The sequence below is a fragment of the Brassica oleracea genome, chromosome C4, assembly GCF_000695525.1.
Source record: "Brassica oleracea var. oleracea cultivar TO1000 chromosome C4, BOL, whole genome shotgun sequence".
Classification (NCBI taxonomy): Eukaryota; Viridiplantae; Streptophyta; class Magnoliopsida; order Brassicales; family Brassicaceae; genus Brassica; species Brassica oleracea.
This window is the reverse complement of record NC_027751.1, coordinates 26457791-26471755: the sequence shown is the minus strand read 5'-3', so window position 1 is coordinate 26471755 and position 13965 is coordinate 26457791. Positions and strand designations below refer to the sequence as shown.

The window sequence follows — 13965 nt, the reverse complement described above, 5'->3', positions numbered from 1 at the left end:
GCAAGAATAAGAAGTTAAAAACATGTAAATTCACAAGATATCAACATGTCGAATGTTGTATCATGCTCCCCATTGCCCATCTTAGCACTTCCAGCTCCGAGTGTAATGTTGTCTCATGCCTCCTTAAGTTCCATGTCCACATTAGTTGGATCTTTCCCATGCTATCCTTCCAAATTCATCCAATTCTACCGAATTGATTTGTGAAGGTCCATGAACCATCCACCATGCAAATATTACCCAAGCTTAAGACTTGTGTTTCTTCAACAATTTGTGCATGTGGAGGAATAAGTATAGTATCATTTGCATTGTACCATGTTTGACACCCATTCTCTGCATATCTGACTAGCTCCAATGGGTCCTAAAAGAGGAGGATTTAACAATTTTATAGATAAGCACAATTTTTTTTTTTACATTTTGGCGTTGACCAAAATAAGTGTGCCCACCCACTTCACCCAACAAAACACCTCTGCAAAGCGAATTTACCTACGATATATACAATATTTCAAATCCCTTATATACTAAAGCGCAAGTCGCATCACCAATCTAAAGCTGACATGTGGAAAATCTACTTTTTAAAAACAAAAATTAAAAATACAGAAAAGTAAAACATGTTATCAACTTATGGAAGTTAGAAAATAAGACAAATAACCAACCATTTACGATCCAATCAGGTAAAACAATTTTTTATAACTTTATCTTTACATTGTCTATTTACTGCTCCCTCTGTTTCTAAAAGATCTATATTCTAGAGAAAATTTTTGTTTCAAAAAGATATAAAAAATTGTGAAGTTCAAGAACATTAACTGCTTTTAAAAAATCTTATTGGTTTAAGAATATAGGAAATATAAAATTACAAAAAACTATGCATTTATAGCTAAGTTTTAATATGTTTTATTAAAAAGATACATATTTTATATTTCCAATGAAATTTTTGTCAACTAATAATGAGAAATTGTGAAGTTCAAGAACATTAATAGCTTTTAAAAAGTCTTATTGGTTTAAAAATATAGGAAATATAAAATTAGGAAAAACTAAGCATTTATAGCTAAGTTTTATAGTATGTTTTATTAAAAAGTGTGAATTAAATTACCAACTCCATAAAATTAAATTAACATTTACAAGAGATAAATATAGAATAACCACCCATGATTATTTATCCCACAAACCTTTCTCGTAATTATTCTCAACTAAACACCATCATCATACGATAGTTTTATCTTTCCCTTTCTCTTTCACCTTCTTTTTGTCCACCATCATTTCATATATATATGTTTTTCTCACAATCGTAGCCAAAACACTCTGCACATGTTTTTGCTTTCTATCAATATTCTTAGAATATCCACAGGTTTACATCATCCTTTCTCTCTTTGAGTTTAGGTTGAAACTGCCACTGGAGTATACTCCTCTTTCTCAGCCCAATTCATCTAAAAAAGAATGGAAAATCAGAGTGTTGGTCTCACGGGTATGGAACTACTACTCCAAAAATAAATCTGAAGTTGTTCTCGGGATGGAAGCTATCCTTGTGGATGAAAAGGTGTATATATTTTGATATCTAAAAATATTTTGTAGAAATAGTGGTTGAGTGTATACATAAATAGTCGTTTGTTTTCTACTTATATGTTGTATACTCATCAAATTTTGATATGATCTCTAAACTTTCACACTTGACAGTGAGAAAGGATTCAACCTTCTGTGAAACAGAAGTTGATTAAAAAAAATTGGAAGGGACCTAAAAGAAGGAGAATATCTAAATGTTATGAAATTTAAAGTGTTGGGTAGCCATGGTGATCCCGGTTGAGATTAAGAGATTAAAGATATGAATTTTGAAGCGTTGGGTAATTTTAAATATAAATTAACATTTACATTTAAAAGCCTCTAAATCCCGGTTGAGATTAAGTAGGGGTTATTGGTTGTTGTATTTTAATGGATTTGAAAATCCGAACTAGATCTAGTGTTATTGGTTCTATGATTTTCAAATATGTATTAAAATCATGTGTTATTGGTTTAATGATTCATAAATTCTGTATCAAATCAAGTGTTATTCGATCGTACGGATTTACTAATATATTTGATTTTATAATGGATTTGTTTGGATTTTTTAGTTAAAAATACAAAGACTCAAATCCGAGGAAAAACCTCCGGATTTGCATATTTTGCTTGGATTTATAAATACTATATGGATTTCTAAATCAATCAAAATATATAAACCAATAACACCTCCTAAAGATATGAACATATCTTTTTTTGGAACAATTTTAGATATTATGTAAAATAGTTTCAACAGATTTACTTCAATATTATCCATAATTATAATATATTTAAAGATTACTAATTTATTTAAATTTACAATTATAATAAATTAATTAAAAATATTTCAGATTCTCGCCTGTGCATAGCACGGGAATGAACATTAGTTAAGAGACTAAACCAAAACCATAGAAAAGAAAACAAAAACAAAGGACTTATGCATTATAATTTTTTTTTGCTAAGGACTTATGCATTATAATTCTAGAAATATTTGACATTAATCGTTTTCATTTTTGTGAGATGAAATAATTAGTGGTACTACAAAATCTACATTATAATAGGGCAGTTGCATCACTCCTGATGCGACACGTCAGCAGGTAAGTGGGTCCCACTTTTAAAAATTGTGAAAAATGTCAAGCCTGTGATTCGAATCCGAGTTACTATGATATAAACATCAACATTTATACCACTAGACTAAATGATACATTGTACATTGATGACCGAAACTAATATATATTTATGAAGGCCATCTGTTTTATTTTTTAATGGGCCTATGTTAAAACACTCAATCGACCAAGTTATCATTCAAGCCCATCAATATTGATAATTAGCAAATTACGGATCGTCATCACTCTTGTCAATCTGTCAATCATGCCGACGTTCCGTATGAACTCTAATTTAGAGCTTCAGGAGTTCACCCAGCTTTTTCTCAAAAAAAAAGAAGAGTTCACTCAGCCTCCGTCACATCTATCATCACTTCTAATAAAGGTATTCACTATGTTGAACTAAGCATATTTTCCCCACTTCTGCCGTTTCACGTATCCATCGGCCCACTATTATAAATATGTGACAAATAACACTATTTTTACTCACTATTTTCACTTCCCAGTTATGCATAATGTTGATTTTCTCAGCGATATCACGAAACTTCTTTTCCATGAGCTCGATGAGATACTGTGATGTTTTATTGGAATAATAATTTCAAGTATTATGTGGTTATGCTGATGTATCGTATCAGATGGAGAACATATTGGAATTTCTAGGCTAGAACAAGTTTTAGTTGATCACAAGACTGACCGAAAGCAATATTCTTTGAGTTTACTCCAGACTTATATATTAACTTCAGGTTAGAATTTTTGTCATATAAGTTTGTATAGGTTAGCAGTTTCGATTATATGTTTTTCCGATTATGATTGAATCCTACTTTTGTTTTTCTTTCCTTGGTTAGGTAAATATCTTTGCCAAGGCTGATGACCTTCAGAATCAGGCTCAACCTCTTGAAGATTTTGCAAGAAGGCTTAAACCGAAGGTATTTAGTAAATGCATAATCTTGTCAGAAAGATTTAGTTCTTTGATTTCGTCTTCATGTGTATATTTTTACGTGCAGGTTATGTTTATATTTGGGACCCTATATTAACTAAGATTAACTAACCGACAAAATCTGTAGGAAAAAAGTGTGATGACTATGGTAGGAAAGACTTTTGATCAGTTGGTATCAAACTGTCCTGATAATGTTCATCTTTAGGTAAGTAAAACCAAAAGACCACTCTGCTAAACCAAAGATTTTATTAATCGAAACCAAGATAAAAACTCATGGATCGTGTGGGAGAAGCTAAAAACAGGAACATAAATCATGGTGTTGAATTGTGAGGCACTGAGAAGCACATGTTATGAAGTTGGCTAAGCATTTCAAAGGCTTTGAGAATTTTATTTGTAAGAATTTATGCATCGGAAAATGAGCAGCCTAAACTACATGTGAATTAAATCTTACATAAAACCAAGATAGGTGATTCCCAAATCATGACCCGAACTTTGTTAATGACAGGTTAATTATTATCTAACGACATTTCTCTACAAATTTGGTAGAAATGAGAAGTTGGATAACCCTTTTCATAGAGCTTCACTAGCCCAAGCCCTTTTCACTTTTACTACTTTTTGGTGTATCTTAACAAGTCTGATTTGCAGTTAAAACTATTAATTAAATTGAGCTCCCAGGACATGGTTGTATTCATCAACGAAAAGGTGGTACTGTGAAGGATGAATTGTAGTCAAAGGAAATGTAGACATAAGAAGAGACATAATTATTTTAATGTGACATTACATGATTCTAATATTCTAATTAACATTCACACCCTTTTGACTTCCGGCTCAGAGCTATACGCAGGTACCTGCATTTATTTATAGGAAAATATTAAGATAAGACTAGAAGAACACAAAATTATATTGTACAAAACTTGACAGATAAATCATATATGTGTCATCAATATACGAAAAGGAATTACAAATAACATAAAACGTACAAAACACAAATATAACACATACAAATAATATGACCTTGCAAATACATGCAAATTATAAAACAATATAAGACGCATAGACGCAAACTGTATATAGCATCCACTTATAACTAAATGACATAGAAAATCCACTAACCCCGCAAGCCACCTAGTCTATAATACAATGAGACAGTTCCCTTTTTTCTGAGGTAACACGTCAGCAAAGTGTGTGGGTCCCACCTCCGTTTCGCGTGCCGTTTTTTGTTAACTCACGTGTCGTTTCTCTTCTTGCCTGAAGTTTTGTGTTTCGCATGGGCTTTAGGTTTTCATGTCGGCCTGTTTGTTCTACTACTCAAGATCCTTCGTCTGTGGTTGTTCCCATTCCAGCGAGTCAAATATCAAAATCAAACGCTGCTGCTTCGGCTTCTGCTTCTCCATTTATACGCTGCTCGCAGCATTTAATACGAATCAAAAACTACAAATACCACCATAGCACTGGGCTTCACCTCCACTGTAGCTACCCCTCAGTATTCTTAGATGTTCATAGGCCGTCAGCAACTGTTGATCACAGAAAAGGTACATACTCATATTCTCGGATTTGTCGACGAAAAGGTACATAATCTATACATCAACGAGATCTCTCGATATGGTTATGTTATTCAATATTTATCGATCCGAACTGTGAAGGCTGGTATGGCTTCTCCTGAAGCATAGCTCCACCTACAGCCTCACAAACTTATAGGCAAGAAAGAAGTTAAGATTTGCTTTCTTGTGTTGTTTTATTGGATTCCTTATGACAAGTTTTATGTGGTAATGCAGATGGATCTTACCAAATGGAGATAATATTGGAATTTCTGGGCAAGAACAAGTGCTCACAAAAATGACCGTAAGCAAATATTGGTTGGGTTTCTGTTAAGCTTCAGGTTAGAACTTTTTTGGTCATACCAGTTAGTATTTGTTTCCAGTTTCGATTAAGATTTAATCTTACTTTTGTTTCTCTTCCTTGGTTAGGTAAAGATGTTTCCCAAGGCTGATGACTTTCAGAATCAGGCTCAGCCTCTTGAAGATCTTGCAAGAAGGTTTAAATATAATGTATTTTACGATGCTGACTCTTCCCATATATATTTAGTTATGTAGATTTTCTCTTCATGTGTCTATTTTTACTTGCGGGTCTGTTGAGGTTACTCTTTACCCCTAAAGTTTTAGCCTTTTGTTTGTGATAGTTCTATCAGAAGTTGTTGGTCACCTGAACTATCATTGTGGCTCGCTAGGTCATACTTTGTTGGGGTCCTTACCATGTTCTTAATTTTTGTTGGTCCTGTCCTTTTAGATCTTTGGTTTTAATGTCTCCAGCGATCCTTTGCCTTCGTTTATGAAGGAAGTGTTGTGGCTTTTGACTGAGAGTAAATGTAATTTCTATTAGTTTCATCAGTCTCCTTGTGTGGAGCTTTAGTTTCAGGAGATGATGTTTAATCTGTCTGCTTAGTTTCTCAATCTTTTGAGCAGTTTGGGTTGTTGTTTGGTATTCCTTTTGTAAGCTCAGGCTGAAGTTTTAATGAAAATATTGCTCAGGGAAAAAAATATAGAAAATTTGAACTTTGCAATGCCATTCTTGACTTTATTGAGAGTAGAGTATGTAAACAAAACGGCTATAAGTTTCTGATGTTTGATGCATGATTGACGCTTTGTCATCTACTGATAATAAAGGTACAAGCAATTGTGGATTGATCTATTGTTTTCTTAAACAGGTTACTGAGATTGAGAATAACCTGAACCCCAACTATTTTCAAATCAGATCCATCACCAAGCAATATAGAAGTACAATACTTTTAGCATTTTCTAATGATTCATGTGATCTGTATTGAATTTGCAAATTATGATTTTAGTTCAGGATTTTGCGTTACTATAGGTCAGTGCGAGTTCTAGAGTGTGAAAGATACTCTTTGATGTTTCTTTTTGGGATATATTTGAAAAGATAAAAAATTATACGAAAGTTGCAGGGAAACACAAGTGTAGTGTCTGGGGTTGAAAAGACTTTTGATCAGTTGTTATTAAACTGTTCGGACAATGTGACACTACATGAGCTTACGTGAGCAGGAAGCCAAATACGTCCGGCACGTGAAAATAATAAACGTGATGATTTGAGAGATGAATGGAAATAACACTGAAGAGGATTGTGATATCAACCCAAATAAGCAAATAATTTAAACTGGGACAATAAAATAACAATGCACAGAATATATCTCGCACTATTATAGCATTATTGACGACATATAATATAACATACTAACCTCGCGCTTGCGCGGGGTGAAGGAACCTAGTTAATTTTGAAAGGCGGAATTGTCTACTTAATTCTTACGTCTTAGCTTTGCAATTACTTTTTTCTGTGATGACTCAGATTTTGATTAATTTAACTTAATATCTTCTGTTTTATAGGATCTTGAACGATAAGAAAATCGTATACACTATCTTTCTCCTCCCATCAATTCTATTTATAGATACAAAGCATGAAAGTCAAACATTTCCCATTCTCTTATAAAGTTTTAACAAACAAAAATTCTTATAAATAAAAACTATTGATTTTTTTTCTTACAGAAACTATGAGAAGTAAATGTCTCCTTTTACTGTTGATCATAACTTCCATCTACGTTGGAGTTTCTGCAAAGAATCACTCCTCAAGACCTATTTTAAGGAGAAGTGATTTCCCAGAAGATTTCATTTTTGGATCTGCCACTTCTGCATACCAGGTTCAGTTCTTACTATATATTGCATATACTTTTGTTTTATTTTATATTTTTGTTAACTTTTTCGATTTTTTTTGTAGTGTGAAGGTGCTGCTCATGAAGATGGTAGAGGACCAAGTATCTGGGACACCTTCTCTGAAAATTTTCCAGGTTTTTTCTTCCTAATGAAAAACCCTAATATTTTTGGATCTCTACCAAGGCTCAAATATTCTGAATTTTTTTTTCTTGAATTGGGTTTTATAACACATGACTCGGTTTTTATCTTATGTTCATAGCAAATGGGTTGATGATGATGAACATGCAAGGTTATTCAGTTATTATTACTTTCTTGAAATTAAATTATTCAATAAATAATTTTGTCTTCTTTTCAGAGAAGATATTGGATGGTAGTAATGGGTCCATTGCTGATAATTCTTACAACCTATACAAGGTATTGCTTTTTCATGCAACTAAAATGTAAACAAACGTTACATTTAAATTCATGAAATCTTTTTTTTTTTGTAATTTGAATTCATGAAAACTTGACTTGGAAATCCAGGAAGATGTGAATTTGCTGCATCAAATTGGCTTCCATGCTTACCGATTCTCGATCTCATGGTCACGGATTTTGCCTCGTAAGCTATAGATCCGAGCAAAACCTTTTAGAGTTTTTGAGTGAATAGAAGTTGACTATTTGTTTGTTTATCAGGTGGGGATTTAAAGGGAGGTATCAACCAGGCCGGAGTAGATTATTACAACAACTTGATTAATCAACTTCTGTTAAAAGGTAAAAAGATTATCTGTTTCTTAGGTGACAAGACGACTTTTCCTTTCATAACATATTGAGTGAATCTTGGTGATGTTTATTATCTTGAGAACACCCTTTAGAAATTTCAATATTCGTCGAGAATGCAACATTTAACGTTTTTTTTTTTTTTTGGTAACGATGTAAATGTTTAGGAATGAAGCCATTTGTCACAATCTTTCACTGGGACCTACCAGCGGCACTTGAACATGCTTACGGTGGCTTCCTCGGAGCTGAGATTGTGTAAGTCTTCTGTCATCTCTAAATGGTAAGATTACGACAACATAAAGATGTTAAATGGTTCTTTTTGGAAATGAAACAGGAATGATTTCCGGGACTATGCAGAACTCTGCTTCCAGAAATTTGGAGATAGAGTGAAACATTGGGTGACAGTAAACGAGCCATTTACAGTGGTACGTGATGCTTACATAATTGGTCAAAAGGCACCTGGAAGATGTTCCAGTTTCACTAATCCTAATTGCACCGGGGGTGATGGAGCCACCGAACCTTACATCGTCGGCCATAACTTCCTCCTCGCTCATGGAGCCGCCGTCAAGATATACAGAGAAAAGTACCAGGTATGTTTGCTATGTTTCTAACGTATACACCAGTTGCTTGTTTGCTTTTGTGTTTGATTTATGTTCTGGCGCTGGCTCGGTTTTTATCATATTTTATTTTGTTTTTGAAACATTGATTTTGGTCTCTAAATTTTTTGAAAGTCATATACATAGACTCCAAATTAGATATTTTTATAAAAATTCTTAGTAAATATTCATAACCTTCAAAATTTCAGGACCAGCACTACTTAAAAGTTAGACGGTTGTAATTTGTGTGTGGTGTTCCGCTCCTACTATTGTGTTTGCAGGCAATTCAGAAAGGCAAAATTGGTATCGCCTTAAACACAGAATGGCACTACCCTTACTCGGATTCTTATGCTGACAAACTAGCCGCAGCTCGAGCCACGGCCTTCACCTTTGACTACTTCTTGGAGCCAATCGTCTATGGTAGATACCCAGCCGAAATGGTAAACCATGTGAAAGACGGTCGCCTTCCTACATTCACACCAGAAGAGTCATCAATGCTAAAAGGATCATATGATTTCATAGGTCTTAACTATTACTTATCTTTCTACGTTAAAGACGTGCGGTGTGCAACTGAAAACATCACCATGTACACCGATCGTTGCGCCAGCACAGTAGGTCCGTGAACCATATGTGTTTTTTTTTGACGTTCCATATGGTTTTATATAAATTGACTAATTTTCTCGAATTTATATTGAAATTCTACATTACTTATATAATATTATGTATATTGTATTAGGTGAGCGAAATGGAGTGCCTATCGGTCCAACGGTAAAATTATTCTATCCACTTTTAAATAGTCAAGACTTTTTAGATAAATCTCCCAATCAAATCAAGGTTTCCATGATTGTTTAAGTTAATAATCCAAAGATATATATATTGTCTTAAACAATAGTGGTTTATTTAGACATATGTAGTTTCTATTAGGTAGTTTCTACAATCTATGATTCAATTCAGGCTGGTTCGAGTTGGCTTATGATATACCCCAAGGGTATTCGTGATCTTCTACTGCATGCAAAATTAAAATACAATGATCCCGTCTTGTATATAACAGAAAACGGTAAGCCATATCATGAAGAAACTCTATCAGTTAAAAGAACTTTTAGAACCAAAAACTAATTAGACTGATATTACTTTGTTCTCATCTCATTTTAAACAATCATGTAGGAGTGAATGAACCTAACACTGGAGAAATCTTTCTTAATGACGACTTGAGAATTGACTACTACGCTAATCACCTTAAGATGGTTCGCGATGCAATCTCGTAAGCACTCCCTTAACATAACACAGTTTCACTTGTTTGTTGAGTTTACGGTTCCATGATATACAATTATATTTAGAGTAAGAATGAATCGCCAACACAAATGTAAATGTCAGAACAATCAGGAATTCAGGATCGTATTTTCATGCATGATTTGATTAAATAATGTTGAACGATATTGAAAACTATTTTTACGTAAAATGTAGGATGGGGGTGAATGTGAAAGGATATTTTGCATGGTCGTTGATGGATAACTTCGAGTGGTCGGAAGGATACACGGTCCGGTTCGGGATAGTGTATGTGGACTTCAGAAATGGACGTAAGAGGTATCCCAAGAAATCAGCTAAGTGGTTTAGGAGATTGTTGAAGGGAAAGTATAATGGGACTAAACAGCAAGTGGCTGTTATGTAGTAAATCACGATTTGTTGTCTACATATGATAGGATATGTAGCGTGCTTTTCCATGTGCAGAAAATAGTCTATTCTATTAAAATAGAATTCACAACCTAGAAAATGTGTGTTTTTTTAAGTTGGATCATCCCTTAAAAAATTACTTAAATAATTTTTTTCCATAAATATTTTAATTAATTTAACTATTCTAAAAAAATCAAATAGATATTCTCATATTTTCTTTGAATAAAATCTTTTCATATATTTATATTTACAATATTATTATATTTTTCATTAAAGCAACATTTTAAAAAATTTAGTTATTTTCGTTTTTATTTATAATATAAATTTTCACTTAAACAAACCCTTTAAATATTTAATTAATTTCTTAATTATTAAAAAAATAAATGTATATTTCATTTTTACGAAAATAAACCTTTTCATTGTCTAAATAATTTTGTAATTATATTAAACTCATGTAAAATTTTGTATTAAATTTGTGATATTAATTTAACATAATATATTTCATTTAAATCTTTCATTTCTAACAGTTAGGATTTGTTAATTTAGAATTTTGTATGACACTGTTGAAAATTTGCTATCAATATGAATGATCGGTCTACAAATGTTATTTTGAAAGTGCATTCAGTTTCTGTCATTAAATATAGTGTCGGTTTGGTTTTATTTTTTCAATAATAGAAGTATATGGCTGCTTTGTTTATAAAAAGATAATCAAGCTTATTTTTATATAGACCATATTCATATATTATTCATTAATGTAATTCTTTTGTTTATTTATCTTGTGCAATTTTAAATGTGCAATAGGTATTGTACCAATTTATGTCATTAACATAAATAAGAGATGAATGACTGAAAAAAATATATTTCATGTGAATATTTTTGTTTTCAGTGTGGTTATTATCAAATGTAGTCGTAGGTTTAAGTATTAATTATATAAAATGATGGATGATAAATGAAGAATTGTAAACAAAAGTTTAACATTGAAAGATTCATTGTAAATAATCCAAGAGTTTTGGGGTAAAAAAGTCTAAATTATCAATAGAAAACATAAGAAACCTCACAAAACATAGATAATAAAGAGAAAATCAGGTTTAAAATGACAAAAACAAAGACAATGAATTAAAATTTATGGTTTAATAATTTAAATGAAGTGAATGTTTTATAAATTACACTTAATATAGGTTATTTAGTCAAATAACAAGTGAAATCGTAAGAAAATTAATATCTAAGTTAATATTAAATTGAACAGATTTTGTCGTAAATATCACATAATGTAAGGTTTTAGTTAATGTTCATGTTTTAATAAGAGAGATATCACAAAGAATTTGAAACAATAAATTAAATTACTACAGGTAAACTATAAAATTGTTATGTTCAAAAATATTATATTAAACTATTAGTAATATAATAAATATTAAAATTATATACCACTAATCATTTAAATCAAATATTTATATGTATAAAAATAAAAATAATCACCCGCACGGTTATGCGGGTCAATATCTAGTAATTAATTAAGATGAGAGGTGACTTTGGATGTTACCAAATTTTAATTTCTTAAAAAGGCTTACCAAATTTTAATATTGGAAACAATTTGCTAATCCTCAGCGTTCATTCACAGTCTAAACATTAAAAACACAGGTGATGATCCGTTGGATTTTAACTTAGTTCTAAAGCTTTATTAATTTTTAAATCACTAATCTTAAACAATTATGATGTAACTTTTTTTTTATTTTTGTCATCAATCTAACTTTATCATAAAACACTTACTCCAAGAGGCTAGCTACATGAGCAAGCCAAACAGGAGTTTCGACGCATATGCAATCGAAAAGGTCAATTCGAGCCCGGACTGCTTTTGCAAGACAGTCCGCTCGCTGGTTCATACCACGAGGTATAAAAGCAATAGAAAAACATTCAAAATGCAAAGACTCAATGCTAATTTTTTCCACCACAGATGTCATAGCCGGCCAATCCTCAGAGTTCTGGATGACACTTACGAGCTGCGCACAGTCCGTCTCAAAGTGCATAGTTCGTTTTCCTTGTCGTATCATCGCTTTCATCGCCCAGACCAGTCCTTCTGCTTCTGCGTGAAGTGGCGATGGAGCTTTTGTGCAATTACGTAGCCCCAACAAGCGTTTACGATCGCCTTCCAGCACCATAAAGCCCAATCCCATCGTCGCCCCCTCTTGAGTCCACGATGCATCTACTTGACATCGTGTTTCTCTAGGTTCTCTTCCTTCCGCGGCGGTCGTTGTAACCCTGTCTTCTCGTTGATCTTCTGCACCGACTTCATCTTCTATTACAGGGACGATCTGTGCCATCTTCCAGCTCCTTGCTTCAGAAAGTGCGAGCTGCAACGAATCTAACGGAGAGGTATCTTCCCCATTAAATAATTTGTTGTTTCGTCCTTTCCATAGGTACCACAACACCCAAGGAAAGGGTTCTAAACACTCCTTTGGGACTCCAAACTCAGCTGCTCTCCACATCAAGTGATCTATATTAGTGTATAGAGAACTACACGGGAATACGCCCGGATGAGTTGGGATATTTGACAATGCCCAGCATTGGACTGCCGGAGGGCATTCAAATAAGATATGGTTGATCGTCTCCTCCGCACCACAACGGGAACATGATCTGTCTGTACGTTGCAGGCCCAGCATTGGACTGCCGGAGGGCATTCAAATAAGATATGGTACAAAACCAGATAGAGCTTGCCAAATAAAGTGTTTGATTTTTCTTGATGTTTTCAAGTTCCAAACTCCACTCTTTAGCTTCGTTATACTCGGCTCTTGTACCTCTGTTAGTAGATCTTCTTTCCGTTTTGCATTCACCACTTCATACCCTGACCTCACCGTGTAAGCTCCTGACTTCGTATGCTTCCAGAGATAGCCATCTCTTCTCCCTATACGACTTGGTCTAATCGCCAGGATTTTTCCCACATCTTCCGGCACGATGAGTTCTCTGATAAGTGGCTCATTCCAACATTTTGTCTCGTGAATGATCAGGTGATGCACTCTCAGGTCTCGGTCTATTTCATCTCCCACCGGAAGGGCCGGTCGTGCTAGTTCTTCTGGGATCCAGCAATCCTCCCAAAATTTTGTATCTGCTCCCGTCCCAATCGTACGTTGCAGGCCTTCGCTCAACACTGATCACGCAGTCCATAAGCTGCTCCACCCATATGATGGATTGTTAGCTTTCCCCACTAGCAGAGGATTTGAATGACGATAGTATCGTCCTTTCAAAACCCTTGCCAGTAGCGAGTCCGGGTAGATAAGCAACCTCCATACTTGTTTTACGAGCAGAGCGAGATTGAAGTCCCTGGAATCTCTAAATCCCAGACCTCCTCTCTCTTGTGGTACACAGATTTTATCCCAATCTACCCAATGTAGTCCTCTGTTATTAGTCTTGACACTCCACCAGAATCTAGATATAGCTCCCGTCACTTTCTTATGGACCTCTTGAGGTAGCAGGTAGCATGACATAGTAAACGTAGGTGTGGGAACCGAAATTCGCACTGTCGATTTCCATTTAAATTAGGAAATTAGGAGAACTCTAATTTCCCAAAGGTCCCGGATATCTGCTAATACCACACGCCAAATAAAGAACAAACTTTCCTCGGTTTTTACGGTAAAGTTTGATCGATAACTTAGAATGGCGGGGAA

General features: G+C 33.9%; 1 protein-coding gene and 1 long non-coding RNA gene across 3 annotated transcripts; both read left to right on the top strand.

The window, feature by feature from the left end:
• Positions 1-4867: 4867 nt before the first annotated feature.
• LOC106340839 lies at positions 4868-5951 on the top strand. Its single transcript, XR_001269522.1, has 3 exons — positions 4868-5099; positions 5343-5446; positions 5535-5951. It is a non-coding gene; the product is annotated as an uncharacterized LOC106340839 (long non-coding RNA).
• A 1172-nt stretch (positions 5952-7123) lies between these two features.
• On the top strand, positions 7124-10349 carry LOC106340326 (beta-glucosidase 16-like). 2 transcript variants are annotated; one of them, XM_013779210.1, is made up of 12 exons: positions 7124-7270; positions 7348-7417; positions 7639-7697; positions 7806-7881; positions 7956-8033; positions 8207-8294; positions 8374-8629; positions 8917-9250; positions 9372-9403; positions 9590-9692; positions 9800-9896; positions 10100-10349. In XM_013779210.1, exons 1-12 carry the CDS (start codon positions 7124-7126, stop codon positions 10302-10304), a joined length of 1545 nt encoding a protein of 514 aa, XP_013634664.1. In that variant the 3' UTR covers positions 10305-10349. The 2 variants fall into 2 exon arrangements, with proteins under 2 accessions (XP_013634664.1, XP_013634663.1); XM_013779209.1 differs by having other exon boundaries at positions 9560-9692.
• The last annotated feature ends 3616 nt before the right edge of the window (positions 10350-13965 follow it).